Raw genomic sequence first — 21290 nt, forward strand, 5'->3', positions numbered from 1 at the left:
GGAAAAAGTCACAAAGGAATACATAAAGGCTGGTGACATTTTGGATAATTAAGCCCTAATTAAGGGTAAATTAAAGATAAACTTAATTTGGGCTTAGAGAGAATATAGTTTATGCAGTAGGATATAGTTACATAGTTCAAAGTTGCTGCATATATTTAAGTTATCGCTAGCCATCCCAGCGGGGAAATGACTTTCAGGATTATTCCAAGAGCCCACTGAGCTGACTCAGTTGGCTTCATGACTCAAAGAGGTGAGTCCCGAGAACGTATTAATGTACCGACGTGTTGTACGACGTTGGGAACAGGCAGTGTGAGGGCAGTGCGGAGTGCACTGAGCCAGAAACTAGTTTACAACATTTCTGCCACTCATCAGGGTTCTAAAATTGTACACAAAAGAATCTACCCTCATTTATACCTAGACAACATGGAAATTCTCTCCTGTTGGGAATATACTCAATAATGTTCCATCACATTTATATATGTACCACAGATCATTTTTCTTTTTATCGGGAATCATGCAAAGTAAAATTTATCAGGATTTCTGTGTGAAGCTGAATGGTGTTTGCATCTAAACCAGAATTTAAAAAAAAAATTGATCAGTCATGTTAGAATGATTGAATTGTCTTTCTCTTAAAGAAAATCTTATAAAATCATTGTCAAAGAGATGATCAAGAAAAAATAGCCAAAAAATATAGAGGAAATAGCATTACAGAGGTGTGTCGGGCAATTAACAAAAATATGCTTTTCTTCTGGATTTTGTGATATTTATTGTATTTATCTACTTTAAATTTATAATTTGTTGTGGGTTTTTTTGTATTAAATATTCACTTTTATATCTTAAAAAAATACATGTAAGTGAACTAATGAAGTTTAACAACAGGTAGAATCAAACCAGATCACCTGGGGACACTCACAGAGACGACAGATCACTTTTTATGTACAATGTGAGGCAGGAATCCATTTTCTTTACGGTCATTTTCAAGGATGAGGAAGTTGTGAGTGAGAAGAGATACACACATTGCTTTCAGGGTGCTAAGTTTCTTTTATTATTTTATTTACTTTGTGGTTGTTGTTGAGAATATATGCAGCAAAACAGCTGACCAATTCAACCGTTTCTACAGGCACAATTCAGTGACACTGAGTACATTCTTCAAGCTGTCAACCATTCTCACCCTCCTTTTCTGAGTTGTGCTTCCCACAATGACATAAATTCACTGCCCCCTAAGGTTCCTATCTAATCTTTTGAGTCACTGTCACTTTGATCTCATATAGATAGTTCTTAAAAAAGCATACTGCTCAAGGCAGACATTTTTTACTAGTTAAGCTAAACTACTGTTTGGTTTTAAGAAGACTTCAGGGGATATTTTAGTTTAAGTTTTAAAGATTATCTCAGGGCAATAGTTTCGGGGGGGGCAGGGTGTTCAGTTTCTTGACCCAAATGGTAGACACATGGATTTTGGCTTTATAAACCATTTTTAAAATTGTACTATATAAGTTTTATGTGTATTTCTGTATATATTATATTTCACATTATATGATGCTTATAAAAACCACACTTAATGAATTTATAAAATAAAACTAAGACAGGTACTATGAAGGAAAGGAATATGATTCCATAAGAGTAAAAAAAAATATGGTACAACTGCAGAAATAAAAATAAGATCAATTCTCTACTTGATAAAAGTTGTTCCCCACAGAGGTACGAGTTAACGATTCTGAATCTATCACGTGTATACTGGAACTGAACGATTAAGTATGGATGGTGGGTAGTGGAAACCACGTTTCTCGCTGCTGGAGTGGGAATTTATAGATAAGCAAGGGAAAGAGACTAGAATGATCCATGTGGCGCAGCATGAGAATTGGAGACATAAGAATTCAAGTTTAGCTTAATATAGTTACAGATGGCTGCATACAGAAATACTTCCAGCTATGTGTGTCTACACAGGTTAGTATATACACCTGTATTTCTTTGCTCTGTCAGCTGAAAAGGCCTAAGAGAAATAACACCCCAGTAGCAATGAGCAAAAGTAGCACCCACAGCTTGGTTTCTGATACCATTTTAATACCATGGAACTAAGACTCCTTGGAGAAGTGGCTGATTCTGGGGTTGGGACAGGACATATGCCAGATGAACCTTACAGGACAACTAATTCTGACTTTTTGTCTCTGGTTTTTGAAAACAGCCTGAGCAGTTAACGTGCTCTTTTCTGTCTTTCTAAAATAGCCAGGCAAATATGGGCTCTACAGGCCCCACACCTGGAGGACTAGCTTCAAGAAGGGAGGGGGGCATGATGCAGTCAATCATGCATATTCACTGAGGTCCCAGTAACTATGGGATACTGGCCCTTGGAGCTCTCAGGGGCATCCTGGGGACAATGGAAGCCCCATGGTGGGACCTCTCCCAGAGCCTGCCTGATGTGTCTTGTCACTTGTACCCTTTCTGGTTATAATTAACAGGTAACAGAAAGTATAGGGAATAGTTTCTGTGAGTTAAGAAGTAAGGAAGTGCTAAAAACAAGCAAACAAGCCCACATTGACAGGGGCATGTCAAAAGCACACAGTAGTAAACAAAGAGCTCCCAGTGGCCAAAGCTGTCCCACCAGGGGCAGTGAGAGCCAGCAGGGGCTGGAAGGACAGAGTCCTAACTTGTGGAGACCTGACTCTGGGTGGTTAGGGTCAGAGAGGGAGGGTGCCCTGTGGGCGGCTGGTGTCGGAATAGATTAAGTACTTCACTCCACACAAATTTCAGTTGAGTTAGAATTCTAAATTTATAAAAACAAGCCTTTATAATTATTAGAAAAAAATCTTAGAGAACATCATCACCGTTTTAGAGTAAGAAAGGCATCCTTATGCAGAAGACAAAAAGTATTAACCAAACAGAAAAGATTGATTCGACTACATAGTTTCCAACTTCTATAAAAAAATACTATTTAAGAGAAAAAAAAGGACAAATTAATGACCAGAAGAAATGGCATTCAACCTATTATGGCCCAAAGAATTAATATGCAAACTAAAAATAAACCCTGCAAATACATGAGAACATAATAAACCATGGAAAAGGGGGCAAGATATGAAAATAGACAAACTCGTGAGCTAATGAACAGTCGTTAAATAAGGGCAATACGCTCAGTGGGAGGAGCAAGGTGCATTTAACACCTAAGAGACCTGTTTTTTCCATCAGACAGGTAAAAATGATAAACACTGGCAATACTGGCAAGAATGAGCGGGCACAGATCCATAATGCAACGCCCGTAGGTCATTATGGTTTAACCACGCTGGAGAGCTGTTGGTCAACATCCATTAAACGTATATATGTTTCCTCCGGAATATTAACAAAAGGAGCAAAACCAGGGTTTTCATGAACAGTAGTCTGGTTCACCAAATTAAGATACCATGAAAAACTATGCATCTGTTTAAAAGAATGTATATGTAGACTGATATATAGGTAAACACACATGAACACACACACACATATTTACATATATGTACTATGGAAATACCTACCCAAGGTACAATGACTGGTTTAGAAAGAAAGCTATAGAACAATTCGTAAGGTAAGATAAAATCTGTGTTTAAAAAGAAAAGAAAAACATGACATAAAACTAGATGTTTCTGTACATATATGTGTAGGAGTCTAATACACACAAAACTCTTGGAAGATACTACCCCAGCTGACAGCAAGTGGATACTTCAGCGAAAGGAAGTAAGATTGGGTGAAAGGAGAAGGGGGAGTATCAACAGTTTCTTTTATATCCCTGCATCGCTGACAAAGAAAATGTTTTTATTTATTACTCTGTAATTAATTTTTTTTTCCTAGTGAAGTAAGTAGGAAAAAAAACCAGAGAAGTGGTAAAGTTTCATCTTGGAAGTACTTTCCCACATAAGTACTGTGTACATTGGGGCCACTGTCAGCCAGGTGCCTCTCCCACTGCTGCAGAGAATCGCCTTTGGTATACTCCCTCGCTCTGTCCCATGGAGACCTGAGAACTGCAGAAACTCAACAACACTGCTGAGCAGCAAGGTTTATGGTACAGATGATCCTGGCTGGTAAACTGCACCTGGACTAGGAGAGCTATAAAATCCAAAAACCAAACCTACTGCCATAAAGTTGATTCTGACTGACGGCACCCCTACATGTTACAGAGTACAGCTCCTTCACAGAGCTTTCTTGGCTGAAATCTTTACAGAAGCAGATCACCAGGCCTTTCCTCTGTGGTGCACTTCCGTGGGTTTAAATCACTAACCTTTAGGTTAAGCGGTCAACTGCAAACCATTTGTGCCACTCAATCCAAAAAACCCCCTGCCACTGAGTCGACTGGACCCAGAGGGTCGCTGTACGTCACGTCACCGGGGACCTAGGAATACCTGTGGACACATCGCATTTGGGGGCTTCCCTGATGCGGTGACTCTTGTTAACAGGCATGTCTTCTGTGTCTGACTCTAACCATGCTGAAACATACAGGCCAAAAAAATCTCAAATTAAGGCGTGAATCAGACAGGCACGTTAGGTTTACAGCCAAGTGAGCCCCTATGTATGGAAAAGCCCGTTTTCAATTCTATACAGCCTGTGCTATTTTTCATGACAGACACCTGAGCTGCCATATAATCTCTAAGTGCTCCCTTTTAATCACTCCCCGAGTTATATGTAAACAACAATATTTTGTATTCAATTAAACGAAGGCATTTCTGGTGAACAGCAAGGTCTAAAACTTATTCATTACACAACTGGAGTAAATTTATGATTAAATAAATTCTATCTATAACTTCCCAAACCACTATGGAAAATTTAATCATTCGTTTTATATAGCAGAACAATGTGGGACGATATAAAAACTAAAAACAAGGAAAAAAATGTCAAAAACAGCTGGCTTCCAAGTTAATATCTTACACAAAAAATAAATAGATAAATAATGATACAGTCTAACAATCAAAACCTTTTCCTGACAAAAACTAACTTGCAGTGTAATCACAGTGGAAAAAAAATCAGTCCCGATAGATAAAGACGAGAAAAATTGCCAAAATGGAAGTATGGATATGCTTGAAATAGCAAAGAATTGTCTTTGCAAACAGCGCAAGTGAAAATGTCGATGTAACATACCACAACACAAAATCAACTCTGTGATTCCACTTTTTAAAAATCACAGGGCGAGGAATTACGGAGCCTGAGGAATCATCGAGCCTGAGAAGGTCACCACAGCAGGTTAGAGAAGAGCAGGAACTGGCTCAAATTCTGCAGTCAGTACAACACCGGGAGCGTTCCCCTAAGTCACACGCTATGCCACCACCTCTTCTGAGGGTAAGAATGTACGACAGCCCCCCGTCCCCGCTCAGATTCTGCTTTGACAGCTCCAGGGGGAGTCCAGGAATCTACATTTTTAAAAGGGTGCCAGCTGATTCTGGGAAACCCCAGAACAGGGCCCTGAGGGGCATCGACGGCCCCCACCCCTGGAATCAGATCAGAAGGTGGAGACTTTGCATGTCACATACTTGGGGGGCATTTTTTCCCTCTTTCTTAGAAATCTGTGTTCTACGTATCAGTAAGTCTTACAACTGATAATAAGGTGAACTACGCTTACTTGTTTTAATTGAATCCCTTAATGACATAGCAACTTCAGGACAGACTTCACCTCTGGTGAGAGGGAGAGAGAGGATGGAAGAATGGGGAAAGGGCGGTGTTTTATTTCGGGGAAAAAGGGACTTGAGCAAACATGGCAAAATGTTCACATGTTATTAAATCCGAGCGAAGGGTAATATGGGTACTATGGTATTTTCCATCCTTTTCTGTATGTTCAAAATATTAAACAGTTTTTAAATTTAAATGCATGGCATTATTCCAAAAGGCAAGACAGTAGGAGAGCACTATCCCAAGGCATCACTACTTGGGGAGAGAAATCCGCGTCCTTCAACAATTTTTATCTAGGAAGGACATAATCTAAGTTGATTTTATGCCCCTCAGAGTGGTTACAGAAAAACCAGCATGACCTGTTTTTGCTTACTTACAGCAATGCTCCACTTCACAGTGAACAAGAAGATGTAAATGAGGACGGAAGAAAAGGTGCCCCACCTGGGTTCACCCACCTGTATCACTCCCGGATCCTGTGGATAAAGCTGGCATGGTTCAGGCTGCAGTTGTCCACCACACTCCAAATGCTCTCCAGCCAGGACTCGGCAGTGAAATTCACTTCAACCGCTTGCAGCCACGTTGTCTACCAAGTTTTCAATATCCTATAAGCCTTTTCTAGAAAGAAAAGGAACACATTTTTTTAAACTTAAGGAATATCACTAAATTACAACATTCTATAACTAATTCAAAACTGTTATTTCAACACACTACCAAAGAGATCACACCACTTCAGAAATTTATCTACAGACTACATACAAATACTAAGTGTGAGAGTTTCTGATTTCTAATGAAAAATATGTAAGTTCTTTATGCAATGTCAAGGCTTTCTTACAGATTTTTACATATTGGGTTGGGGACCATTTACTGAGTAGACGGAGGACTTTTAAGACATTCTTATAAACCAAAGCCATTCTAAAATTCCTTCCCTTCTGTTATCATAATTTTAAACTTTATTTCTAAATGTAGAACGAAGACTTCATAAATTGTCAGGAATTTGTGACTAACTGGAATATTTTAAATCACTTATCCTAATACAACAACTACAACGGTTCTCTAACTAAAGACTGCACATTACCTTGAAAAAATATTTACCACAAGTATGAAGCAAGATATTACATATCTACAGAACTGTCAGCAATCTAAACTAAATCAACAATCCAAGCTAATATACAAAAGTAAATTCTTTTAGTAAAAAAATAGGCTTTGATGTATTCTAGGTAAATATAAACTTTTTTTTTTTTTTTCAGTAACTGTCTTAATTAATGCTTATTCCAAAATAAGGAATAAAGACAGTGTAGTAAAGTAGCTAAGAGCTCTTGCTCTGGCGTTCAGCCTGACCACTAGTCCTGCTAGCTCTGTGATCCTGGACAATTACTTAACCTTAGTAAGCCTTAGTTTCCTTATATGCAAACAGAGAACAGTAATTTAAAACTGATAACTAGATGCGCTAAAGCATACAACAGAGCATCTGGTGCATGGTAAGAAACAATAAATGCTGGCTATTATGACAGATTTTTTCTTAATTCAGGTCATGAGATTATACAATAAAAACATAAAAGAAAGTGGCAAAATTAAAATTTACATTGGCCTGACACGAGGGAGGCCATGTGGTTTAAATTTGGATCACTGCTGCCTAATAACGGAAAATACACTCCATTTACATTTTTTTGAGAAATCAGAAGAACCACACAATGTATTTAAGTTCATTTTCTAACGCATTTTCCCCAATTATCTCTGAAGCAAATTCAGTAATTTAAAAGCATGTTTTAACACATTAACAAACAAACAAAAAAATAGATACTGTAAGCACTTGAAAAACTGGCTCACTTCAACCCTTCAGGTCTTGAAGTTGCTGATTTATATTACAGAATAAAGAAAAATGGGCTTTCCAAATTTGAGCTGAAAACGTTCAAACTGTAAAATCCTACAATAAGCCTTCTAAATTACTTTTTTAATTATCAAAGTGAAAGTTGGTATAAAAAAATTCACCTTGACTAAACTGTTTCAGAATACAACAATATGAATTTTGTTTTTTTATCCTACAAAGCCTGACATCATTAATGGATGCTACAAATCCATACAGAGAGAAGTTAATAGTTACAAAGATAAGGATAGTTATTTAAACACCAAATAAAAACAGAAATAACTAAACTAAAAATAAAAAATGAGGGACGAAACTAACAAAGCAACGTTTCATTAATATCTACCTCTAAAGTTGTTTTCCCAATAATTTTAAAAGGCAACTTTGCTTTACTGTCATAGACTATTCTAACTAATCAAGAATGACATTCAATTGCATAAGTGTTCCTTATATAAAACAAAGCTAGAAATGAAACAATACAAACACAAAGAAAGTAAAAAATAGACCATACATAATTTAAAGAAGAACGCATTCAATTAGCAGACTTTTCTTTTGCTGCTGAGGGAAAAAAGAAAAATGATTAAATTTTGTCAACTGTATGTACACACACGCGTGCAAGCAGACTTCTATCATTAGGGCTCTATGTATGTATGTACTGGGTATGTATTTATTGTGTGTGTACATGTATGTATGTAATTTAAGCTCTTTTTGTCATGAAGAACATCATAATCTGTGTAGTACAGATTACCTAACTACAGCAATACATATACTCTACAACCTATACCACACAAACTGCCACCTTCTTCATGGCTTAAAGAACTTAAAATATTTAACTTTTATAAACCACACATACCATATAGTAAAGCAACTTATGCTTATATCAAACAAAATTAAACTCTGATACAACTGGGTACATTCAGATTCCATTAATACTGGAGAAGACCTTACATTCTACATCAAAGCATCCTTTTGATCCCATATTGCTGCTGTACATCTATGCCATATATGAAAGGCCTTAGTAGTTCTCATTTTTTATTCATAACGAACATTCAATGTCAGATTTTTTTCAAAGCCATATTATTTAAGAAGCCTATACTACAAAGTCATTATCTTCTCAAAACCATTCCAACTGTATTAATAAAAAAATTAATGGTTCGAAAAAATCCTTACCAGTAAAATGCTTAATATTTTGTGGAACGAAGCAGAGTTGCTGGGTTTAACTTTTAAATTGAGTTCAATTTTTGCAGTAATGATGTTATTTTCTTTGGCTAAATTTACTGAAAAATGCTTTGGAATTTGTCAGAATCCAGCCGTAATTACTACTGACTGTTGTATGGAATCGATTTAGTACAACACAAAATGCCAGCTGTTACAGTATGTCCTGAGAGGGATTACCGAATATTCTTAAACTGAAGTTCACGCCATCTTTCCATAAAAAGGAGAGAGACCCAAACGCCAGGAACATAACAGCATCGAGTGCACCTGAAGCATTTACAATACGCAACAGAACTATTACAACCCTCCTTTAAAAAGGCTTATTTTTGAAATTTCATTATTCCAGTTGTACCTTGCTTCTATATATCACACTGTATCAGGTTCTTCTGGCATCGATCATGTGGAAACAGTGAGATATGTGCAGGTCTATGAGCTTACAATGCTGTTTCTACCCACCCTGAGTAACTCCTAAAGCTCCTGTGGCTCTCATGACATCTAGTGGCCAACCGCAGAAGTGCAAGTGCTTGTAAACCGAAAAAGTTAACTGTGGAGTCAATTCCGACTCTTAGCACTTGCAGCAGGAAGTTACTCTGAGTTTGCAGAAAAGCGAAAACTGACGTAATTCCATCCAGTGAAATAGCCAGCTGCAAAATATTTTATTAACATGCAAACAAACACACCAAAAAATTTACATGAAGATAAACAAAAAATCCAGTATTGGACATAATTTCCAATTATTTTCTTTTCTAGTTGGGGGAGGGCTCAAGAACATGAAAACCTTTAACTGTCATCATAAACAAACTATTTACTAGTTGTATTACTAGCCTATTACTTCAGGAGACAATAACTGCATCCAGTAAGACAACTGAAGAGTATTTTGCCTGTTACAAATACTCTAAAGCTACATTTTCAAAATTAATATAGCAGTAAAATAACACAAAGAATATATATTTTCATTTACAAATCTAATTTCACAGATAAAAAAAAAAAGCTCCATCCTAAAGATTCATTCATTATATTAGCCAATTCAAGCAACACACTGGTATCTGTTAACATTATAAAAACTTCCATAAACTATAAATGTAAGAAAATGAAGGACGGAACATACAGCTAAGTGGTGTGAATGTGCGTGTATAAAATAGTATTTACACCTTTTATACCAGCCATTCTCAAAGTGAGGTCCGCCGACCCCTGCTGGTCACCCAGGTCCCTTCAGAGGGGTCCCCGAGACTAGAACTATTTGCATAAAAATACAAAGACGTCATTTGCCTCTTCACTGTGTTGACATCTGCACTCGAGGTGTAGAAGGCACGGTGGGAAAGCCACTGGCACCTTAGCACAAATCGCGACGGTGACACCAAACTGTATTCTTCACGGTCAAGCACGCCCATTAAAACAAGGACAGAAAGGTTCACTTAAGAATGTCCTTAATGAAGTCATAAAAATTAATAATCAGTCAACTCTTGAGTGCCTGTGGTTTACCACCCTGCGTGATGAAATGAGAAGTAGGTTCTCCTCCTGCGAAGGGAAGTCATGGCTGTCTCCAGGAAAAGCTCTTGGGCATTTGTCGGCGCTGTGAACTGAACTCGTTGCTTTCTTCGTGGACGTTTTTACTTGAAAGAACAACTAGAAGACAAACCACGGGCATCCAGGCCTGGGGATTTGGCAGACATTTTCTTGAAAATAAATGAGATGGGTCTGTGACTTGAGAAAACAAGTGACAGTATGTGTTGCTAAAGGATGAAACACCAAGCTTTCGGGTAAAAACTGTAATCTGTAGAACTTGCAAGCACTGCAGGCTGTCCCCCCTTTGCATCGTGTCAGCTAAGACCCACGCATACCGAAGTCTGGGCTCCTTTTGCCTGGTGCTGTCAGCTTCTCAACACTCAAAGGTTTTTTTTGAGGAGATCGGGGTGATACTAACAAATGTGATTTTTTTTTCATTAAGTGAGTCAACATTTAGAAGATTTGCATAATTCAGTGAACCAACATTTTCCAAATTAACAATGCATGATATCAGAAAACCATACAAGAACAAAAGACTCATTCAACATGCAATATAGACTAATGGATTTTAAAGTACCAATATGATACGTTCATTGATGTTTTCAGATTCCACACTGGAATTCACCTTTAAGAAACTAACACTTGTCAAGTTCTGGTGTAGTATCAAATAAGAATATTCACAATTAAATGGAAAAGCTATTAAAACACTCCTCCCTCTTTCAACTACATATCTGTGTGAGGTCAGATTTTCTAAACATCCTTCAATCAAAAAAAAACTATGTAGTAGCAAAATGAAAGCAGACACAGATAAGAGAACATAACCACAGGTAGTCCCCCCACTTACAACATATTCGAATTACAATGAACCACACTTACGACTGTCCTTTTTTTGTGCATCTTATCATTAGTAATATGTACTACATACAATGCTGCACCATGTAATTTGCTGATGGTATTATTCTCATGCCAACCCCCAGAGACAAATAAAGATAGGATTTATAAAGATACTGAGAATAAAAGGCAATAATAATGAAAAGTAAAAAAAAGAAAAAAACAAAGTATTTGGCTTACATCAAAACCAATTTATGATGGAGTCCTTGGAACAGAATTCCATCATAAACTGGGGACTACCAGTATCTTCTATTAAGCCAAAATTAAAGAGATTCGTTGTTGTTGTTAGATGCCGTCGATTCAGTTTCAACTCAGAGACCCAAGGTACAACAGAACGAAACACTGCCCGGTCCTGTATCACCCTCACAATCGTTGTTGTTTGAGCCCATTGTTGGAGCCACTGTGTCAATCCACCTCGTTCAGGGTCTTTCTCGTTTTTGCTGACCCTCTACTTTACTAAGCATGATGTCTTTCTCTAGGGACCAGTCCCTCCTGATAACATGTCCAAAGTATGTAAGACAAAGTCTCGTCATCCTTGCTTCCAAGGGGCACTATGGCTGTATTTCTTCCAAGACAGACTAGTTCGTTCTTCTGGCAGTCCATGGTGTATTCAATGTTCTTCGTCAAAAACATAATTCAAAGGCATCAATTCTTCTTCCATCTTCCTTATTCACTGTACACCATTCAAATGCACACAAGGTGAATGAAAACATCATGGCTTGGGTCAGGCGCAGCTTAGTCCTCCAAGTAACATCTTTGCTTCTTAACACTTTAAAGAGGTCTTTTGCAGCAGATTTGTCCAATGAAATACATCATTTGATTTCCTGACTGCTACTACTTCCATGGGCACTGATTATGGATCCAAGTAAAATGAAATTCTTGACAACGTCAATCTTTTATTTATAATGATGTTGCTTATTGGTCCAGTTGTGAGGATTTCTGTTTTCTTTATGTTGAGGTGTAATCCATACTGAAGGCTACAGTCTTTGATCTTCATCAGCAAGTGCTTCAAGTCCTCTTCTGTTTCAGCAAGTAAGGTTGTATCATCTGCATATCTCAGGTTGTTAATGAGTCTTCCAACAATCTTGATGCCACATTCTTTTTGTGTATGTGTGCTTTAGGTGAAAGTTTATACCTCAAGTTAATTTCTCATACAAAAATTTATACACATATTGTTATGTGACACTAGTTGCAATTCCTATAATGTGACAGCACACTCCCCCTCTTCGTATAGCCCAGTTTCTTGGATTATTTGCTCAGCATACAGGCTGAATAAGTATGGTAAAAGGATGCAACTCTGACGCATACCTTTCTTGCTTTTAAACCACACAGTATCCCCTTGCTCTGTTTGAAGACTGCCTCTTGGTCTTTGTACAGGTTCCACATGAGCACAATTAAGTGTTCTGGAATCCCCGTTCTCCATTCTCTGCAATGTTATCCATAATTTTGTATGATCCACACAGTCGAACACCTTTGCATAGTCAATAAAACATAGGTTAAACATCTTTCTGGTATTCTCTGCTTTCAGCCAGGATCCATCTGACATCAGCAATGATATCCCTGCTTCCATGTCCTCTTCTGAATCTGGCTTGAATTTCTGGCAGTTCCCTGTTGATGTACTGCTGCAACCGCTTGTGAATGATGTTCAGCGAATTTTACTTGCGTGTGATATTAATGATATTGTTCAAAAATTTCCATTCTGTTGGATCACCTTTCTCTGGAACAGGCACAAATATGGATCTCTTCCAGTTGGCTGGCCAGGTAGCTGTCTTCCAAATTTCCTGGCATAGGCAAGTGAGCACTTCCAATGCTGCATCTATTTGTTCAAACATCTCAATTGGTATTCCAGCCATTTATGAAGCCTTGTTTTTTACCAATGTCTTCAGTGCAACTTGGACTTCTTCCTTCAATACAATCAATTCTTTATCATATGCTACCTCCTGAGACGACTGAACGTCGACCAATTCTTTTTGGTACAGTGACTCTGTATATTGCTTCCATCTGCTTTTGATGTTTCCTATGTCATTCAATATTTGAACCCTTTAAAATTCCACCTCAAGCCTTGATTTTTTTCTTCAGTTATTCCAGCGTGAGACATGCCAAGCATGTTCTTTCCTTTTGGTTTTCTAACTCCAGGTCTTTGCACATTTCATTATAATACTCTGTCTTCTCCAGATGCCCTTTGAAACCTTCTGTTCAATTCTTTTACCTGATCATTTCTTCTGTTCACTTTAGCTACTCTACGTTCAAGAGCAAGTTTCAGAGTCTCTTCTGACATCCATTTTAGTCTTTTCTTTCTTTCCTGTCTTTTTAATGACCATTTGCTTTCTTCATGTATGATGGCCTGATGTCATCCAACAACTCGTCTGGTCGTCAGTCATTAATGTTCACTGCATCAAATCTATTCTTGAGATGGTCTCTAAATTCAGGTGGAATATACTCAAGGTTGTATTTTGGTTCTCATGGACTTCTAATTTTCTTCAGCTTCAGCCTGAACTTGCATATGAGCAAGTGATGGGCTGCTCCACAGTCGGCCCTGACGTTGTTCTGACTGATGATGTTGAGCTGCTCCATCGTCTCTTTCCACAGATGTAGTCGACTTGATTCCTGTGTTTTCCATCCGGTGAGGTCCATGTGTATAGTCATCATTTATGTTGTTGAAAAACGGTATTTGCAATGAAGAAGTCATTGGTCTTGCAAAATTCTATCATGCTATCTCTGGAGTCATTTCTATCATATCAAGGTCATATTTTCCAACTACCAGTCCTTCTTCTTCATTTCCAACTTTCGCATTCCGGTCACCAGTAATTATCAATGCATCTTGATTGCATGTTTGATCAATTTTAGACTGCAGAATTGGTAAAAATCTTCAATTTCCTCGTCTTTGGCATTAGTGGTTGGTGCATAAATTAGAATAATAGTCATATAAACTGGTCTTCCTTGTAAGTGTATGGATATTACCTTATCACCGACAGTGCATCGTGCTTCAGGATGGGTCCTGAAATGTTCTTTTTAACGATGACTGTGACGCCATTCCTCTTCAATTTGTCACTTCTGGCATAGTGGACCATATGATTGTCTGACTGAAAATAGCCAATACCAGTCCATTTCAGCTCACTAATGCCTAGGATATTGCTCTTCATGTATTCCATTTCATTTCTGATGACTTCCAATTTTCCTAGATTCATACTTTGCACGTTCCACATTCCGATTATTAATGGATATCTGCAGCTGTTTCTTCTCATTTTGAGACATGCCATATCAGCAAATGAAGGTCTTGAAAGCTTGACTCCAGCCACATGATTAAGGTCGACCCTACTTTTCCCCAGTCATATTCTGAGTGTCTTCCAACCTGAGGGGATCAGCTTCTGGCACTGTTATCAGACAATGTTCCGCTGCTATTCATAAGGTTTCCACTGGCCAGTTTTTCCAGAAGTAGACTGCCAGGTCCTTCTTCCCAGTCTGTCTTTGTCTGCAAGCACCACTGAAACCTGTCCACCAAGGGTAACCTTCTGGAATTTGAAATACCAGTGGCAAAGCTTCATCTTTCAGACTAATTGCCCTTACTTAGTTACCCAGAGCTGGGTCAGAGCTCACGGGTTAGAAGGACCCCCCCATTCCTTCAGACCGTCAAATAGGCAGACATCAGCCCCTGCTGGCTCTCATGGCCCCCTGTGGGTTAAATAATTCACTGGAATGCCTCACAGAATCTCACAGAGAATATACTACACTTAAGACTATGCATTTTTTACACCCAAAAAGAATACAAATAAAGAGATGCATAGGGTGAGGTACGAGAGGGGTTACAGCATGGAGCTTCCACGTCCCAAAGAAGGATGTGCTACCCTCTCCAGGTCACGGTCACCAACCGGAAAGCTCCATCTGAGCCTTAGGGCTCAAGGATCTTATCAGCCTGATAAGATTACATCATGCCTCTGAGGCTTAGCCAGCATCAGCCACCAGGATGTCCCTTTTGGTCTAATCAGACCCCACTCATTAGCCTCAGTGTTGGTGCAGCTAGAAAGAACCAAAAACAAAGGTCAAATGCTTTCTGCAAGGTGCAAACTGGTGTATGAGAAGGAATATACAACGGATTTAAAAGATGCAGTTCCTAAGCATAAACAAAATCATATTCCACTTTGGCTAATGGGAGAATCTCAGAATCTGTCACTGTACATAGGAGATAAAACATATGCTCAGAAAGGGAGAATGAAGAAAAGGGAGAATGAATGAAAAAAAGGACTCATGGACCACAACTCCCACGGCCTCCACCAGACTGAGTCCAGCATAGCTAGATGGCACCTGGCTACCACCACCAACTGCTCTGACCAGGATCACAACAGAGGGTCTGGAACAGAGGTGGAGAAAAACGTAGAACAAAATTCTAACTCACCAAAAAAAAAAAAAAAAGACCAGACTTACTGGCCTGATTCTCATAAAGAGAATCAAGGAATACAGGGACTGAACAGGATCTTAGAATCATCCAAATCAACCCTCTCATTTGACAGAAGAGGAAACTGAGGTCATGAGAGGTATTAACTTGTCTAGGAGGACGCTACTAATTAATGACAGAGCTAGAATGCCAATCTGGGAGTCCTGAATTCCCTCAAGAAATCTTTCCAGATTAGTCCAAATGACTAATGGACCACAATTACCATGGCTTCCACCAGGCTGAGTCCAGTACAACTAGATGGTGTCCGGCTACCACCACTGACTGCTCTGACAGGGATCACAACAGAGGGTCCTGGACAGAGCTGGAGAAAAATGTAGAACAAAATTCTAACTCACAAACAAAGACCAGACTTACTGGCCTGACAGAGACTGGAGAAACCCTAAGAGTATGGCCCCCAGACATCCTTTTAGCTCAGCAATGAAGTCACTCCTGAGGTTCACCATTCAGGCAGATTAGACAGCCCCAAAAACGAGACTAAAGGGGTACAACAGCCCAGGGGCAAGGACAAGAAGACAAGAGGGGACAGGAAAGCTTGTAATAGGGAATCCAAGGTCGAGAAGGGGAGAATGTTGACATGTCATGGGGTTGGCAACCAATGTCACAAAACAGTATGTGTATTAATTGTTTAAGGAGAAGCTAGTTTGCTCTGTAAACCTTCATATAAAGCACAATAAAAAATTTTTAAAAAAAGTCACCAAACCTAATCATCAGTTAATACAGTGAGTACAATTGCTTGTAACTGGCCCTAAATGTAAGAAAATACGCTATTACAACCAAAAAAAAAAAAATCCTAGAATTCAAAAGAAAAGAAACAATTGTGAAAGATTATAACTCCTACCTTTTACAAACTCAACAGGGATTATTATATAACACGAAACTAACATATCACCTTTCCATAAAGGAAAAAAACAACGAAACAGCTGATTAGAAGATACCTCATCACCCACTTGTCAGTCTGTCAAACAGCAGTGGCTTGCATGTTGTTATAATGCTGAAAGATATGTCACTGGTATTTCAAATAGCAGCAGAGTCACCCATGGTGGACGGGTTTCAATGGAGCTTCCAGACTAAGACACACTAGCAAGAAGGGCCTGGTGATCTACTTCTGAAAATTAGCCAATGTATATACCACCTTATGGATCACAACAGAATACTGTCAGTTGTAATGCTGAAGGATGAGTCCCCTAAGTTGGAAGGCACTACACAGTAGCTGCAACAATGGACTCAAACATGATCATTTAAGATGGTGCAGAACCTGGCAACGTTTCGCTCTGCTGTACATGGGGTCACCACAAATTGGAAACAACTCAACAGCAATAGGAAATGAGAGCAGACGCTGCTGTGTAATCCCCAGGTGAAGAGACTCAGGCTTCAAGGCTGCTAAGAAGGACAACAAGGAGACCTGGCCCACCTGCCAGAAAGAGGCGTTAATGCTCCCGGCTTCCTCTGCTCCGAGCTGTCAACAGGAATGCAGACACTGGGCCATGCTAACTCCACTGCCACGGTTCTGGAAGCACAGGTGTAAATAACTGGCTCTCTCAAGCAATGCCCTCGGTTCCAGGCTACCAAAACCATCTGCAACAATCACTACACCACTCTCCCGACTTTTTTTTCCTCACACCATCCTCAAGTAAAACTAGCAGCATTTATAACTGGACCTACTTACAGTTGGAAACTCTTTGTTTAATGATGACCTTATTCATTACATTTATTTTCTACTATCCACTGCTAAAAATCTGGGCTGCTCCTCAAGATTGCACCGTTAGGATCAATGACCCACCGTTTAACCCTTCGTACTCCCCTCTCTGTGCTGTACTTGATTGAGTTCTTTAACTGTTGGGGGCAGGGGAGAACAAAACTTCTTATTACATTTTCCTTGACTAATTCTCAATTCCAGACCCATTCCAGCATTCCATTAGCATTCCCTCAAGTCCTCTTTACTGGAGAAACCGATCTTGTAATCATTTTTTATAATTAAGATATATCGACGTAATTTTGTATTTTTGTTGGGCTTATGCACCCCATTAGACTTCCTTGAGGACAGAACCCATATCATATGTCCCTAAAAACTTTGCATAGTGGTCCCTATTCAGAGATACTTTTATATGTAACCAACTCCAACCTTCCAAAAGCTCTCTTTCCTCCCAGGCCAGAGTCATCTGATTATTTTATTTACGAGGAGACAGTACAGCCTAATAAAAACAGCACAGATTTTGAAATCAGACAGACCTAGGATCAGGTCCCAGCGCTGCCTTACTGACTATATGATGTTGGCCAGGCTACTTACTGAAGTAAGATTAAATGAGTTGACTAAAGTAGAACATCTAACCTCTGGTTGTAGCCAACCAGCAGATGACAGCTTTTATTAAGTATCTTCAATCCCGTTTCCATCACTCTCTCTCACTTCCTCCAGCCTACCTAACTTTTAGAGGCCATGTAATAAAAAGTTTAAAACAACTGACAAGATACGAGAAGTCGGGAAGCGTATGAAATAACATAAAAAAGTAATGTTACTGAGAATTAACACTGAGCACAAAACATTTCCCAGACATTAGATTAAAAACGCAACATGCATTATTTCATTTAATGTTCTTGGTAATCCTGTACTGTAGGTATTATTATCATCTCCCTACAGATGAGGAAACTGAATCTTAAGTGACCTGCCCAAAGCCCACACACAGCTTGAAGGGATTCGAATGTTGGTGCCCGTGAGTCCAACGCCCACACTGTTAGCCACACGACACAGGACTGCCTCTTTTCTCTGTGTGTGACCTCTCAGTCAGCCTCCTCAAACCGTCAAATGGAAGTAGTATCTATGCCTCATTTACTTCTTGTGACGGCTAAATGAACGTCGAAGGCACTGAGAACACGCAAGACATTCAAATGTTAGCTCTCTCGCCTTCCCTCAGTTTTTCCATTACTGTTTTTTGTTTTATTTTACCCTGTGTACTTACGTGTGAGAGAAGTTCCCACACACACACGAAAGACCAGGCTTGGTGGTCTGACAGAGACTGGAGAAACCCCGAGAGTATGCCCTCAGTACTGAAGTCACTCCTGAGGTTCACCCTTCAGCAAAGATTGGACAGGTCTACCAGGCCACCAATAACACAAGAGGGACACGCTTCATAGTCTAACCATGTACACGAGACTAACGGGCACACCAGCCCCAAAGCAAAGAACAGAAGGCAGGAAGGGACAGGAAAACTGGATGAATGGTAACAGGGAACCCAGGGAGGAGAAGGTGAGAGTGTTGACACATCGTGGGGTTGGCAACCAATGTCACAAAAACAATGCGCGTACTAACTGTTTAAGGAGAAACTAATTTGCTCTGTAAACTTTCACATAAACCACAATTTACAAAACAAAACAAAAAAAACTTCCCACTTTATATCCACGTCCTCTAGATTGCTCTTCAGTCACCTTATACAGCACCTTCTCGGGTATATCCGAAACTCCAGGCACGCACAGAAACGGTCTTCTCAGCCTTCCATCTGCGTATCCCCAACCCTTAGGCCTATAACACACCTATGAAACTCAAATCCCACAAAAGCTAAAAATATTTCCGAAACCTACATTCTCAACTTGCATGATGGTCAAGGATGCTGTCGATGTTCGGTGCAGTCAAGTAAATAATGGGTACCCCTGACGCACAAAAACATCATTCAGATTCTACTGAATCTTTCTTATTTAGTAACTCCAAAATTACCATAAGGCCTAAAAATAAATTAGCCAACAAGCAAGCCTTGTTAAAATCATGTATCACTTCCTATTAAATTAAAAAAAAAAAACCCTGTTGCCATCAAGTCACCACCACCCCCCCTCCCCAATTCATGGCAACCCCATGTGTTACAGAGTAGAACTGCCCCACAGGGTTTTCTTGGCTGTGACCTTTACAGAAGCAGTTTGCCAGCCCTTTCCTCCACAGAGCCACTAGGTGGGTTCCAACCTCCAACCTTTAGGTCAGCAGCTGATCACAAACAGCTTATGCTACCCAGGAACCTTACTCAAATTAATAAGCATAAAAATAAAATAAATCTATGTTTATTATTAAAGAGTCACATTTAATATTAAATTATAATAGTACCAAAAATACAGACCTTTAGCAATAAAGGTTACTATAATAACACAGTTCTGATTAACTGTAGAGTTACAGTAAATCATCAGGTAAAATATCCTATCAATGACAGGAGTTATAAACCAAATGAGCACAGTGTGTTAAAGACAGAAGAAGGAAAAAATGAAGTGAAGTAACTACAAACTAATAGTAGCCACAATCCCATTGCTGTCAAGTCGCCTCCGACTCACAGCACCCTATACAACAGAGTATGACTGCCCCACAGGGTTTCCAAGCAGCAGCTGGCAGACTGGAACTGCCGACCTTTTGGTTAGCAGCCTTAGCTCTTAACCACTGTGCCACCAGGTTCCAGTAGTCACAATGGCTGCCCATTAATCCAGTAAGTAGCTCTCAAGATGGGAAAGGTTAATCCTACCTATAAACAACCTGATTTAAGGAACGGTAGACTAGAGATAGGGAGCCCTGGTGGTGCACTGCTTAAGCACTCAGCTGCTAACTGAAAGGTCAGCGGTTCAAACCCACCAGCCGCTCCACACGAAAAAGATGTGGCAGTCTGCTTCCATGAAGATCTGCAGCCTTGGAAACCCTATGTGGCAGGTCTACTCTGTCCTACAGGGTCGCTCTGAGTTGGACTCTACTGGATAGCAATAATTTTTTTTTTTTTTTTAGACTAGAGTCACACAAAGCATGGTGTATTTAAACTTACAAATAAACTGTTTTTCTTTTTTTGTTTTGTTTTGGTGGTGTGGGGTTATACCAAGTGATTACGCTATAAAATTTGAGGTATAATAAATTGTTTTAACTATCACTACCAATTATGAATGTCAACCCAATTGCTACAGTGAAGTAAATAATGTAGTTAACTTGAGAAAAGTCTGTTATTTTGAAAAGTTTTCTGATTATGATAGACAATGGTGCTACTCAACAATATGTCTACAGCTCCTCCCCTTCTAGGCAAATGGGAGAAGTATATCTCCCTGCTGCCCTGACTCAGGAAGGCCATGTGGCTTGCCTTGGACAATAAAATGAGCGCGATATGTTTGCCACTCCCAAGAGCATCCATTTAAGCACCAGTGTGGTGCAGCAGTTAAGAACTCAGATGCTAACCAAAAGGTCGGCTGTTCAAATCCACCAGCAGCTCCTTGGAAACGAGGGCAGTTCTACTCGGTCCTATAGGGTTGCTATGAAACAGAATTGACTTGACGGCAGTGCGTTTGGTTGGGTGTGGGTGTGGGTAGCTTTCTACATCTCCTCTTTCCAGTGTTGTGCAACATGCCAGATAATGGCACCTCCAGTAGTTTGAGTGCCTCAGAGAAGACGACATCGAGCAGAGCATCGCACCACGTATGATGAGCAAGAAGTAAACCTTTACTGATGGGGTTGTTTGGTACTAAAGCACAACCATCCGGACTGACACACTGATCATTTGCAAAACTCAACAGTCTAGTTTTTGAATAAAATAATCACTTCATTTGTTATTGTTCTTAGGTGCCGTTGAGCTGGCTCCGACTCACAGCAACCCTGTGTACAAGGGAACGAAACACCGCCTGGTCCTGCGCCATCCTCACAATTGTTGTTATGCTTGAGCCCATTGTTGCAGCCACTGTGTCAATCCATCTTGTTGAGGGTCTTCCTCTTTTTCGCTGACCCTCTACTTTACCAAGCAT

At 39.5% G+C, this 21290-nt stretch overlaps 1 protein-coding gene across 4 annotated transcripts in view; it reads right to left on the reverse strand.

Moving 5' to 3' along the window:
• Positions 1-21290, reverse strand: part of MPP7 (MAGUK p55 scaffold protein 7) — a 250667-nt gene that overhangs the window by 182135 nt on the left and 47242 nt on the right. For 3 of the 4 annotated variants that reach the window (XM_023740589.1, XM_023740588.1, XM_023740590.1), the window contains one exon: positions 6078-6237. In XM_023740589.1, coding sequence (XP_023596357.1) covers positions 6078-6114 — 37 coding nt within the window. In that variant the 5' untranslated portion in view covers positions 6115-6237. Of the gene's footprint in view, positions 1-6077; positions 8970-21290 lie in introns of those variants that run through there. The other variant, XM_004386247.3, reaches the window with a different exon arrangement.

This window comes from Trichechus manatus, unplaced genomic scaffold (assembly GCF_000243295.1).
Source record: "Trichechus manatus latirostris isolate Lorelei unplaced genomic scaffold, TriManLat1.0 scaffold00160, whole genome shotgun sequence".
NCBI lineage: Eukaryota > Metazoa > Chordata > Mammalia > Sirenia > Trichechidae > Trichechus > Trichechus manatus.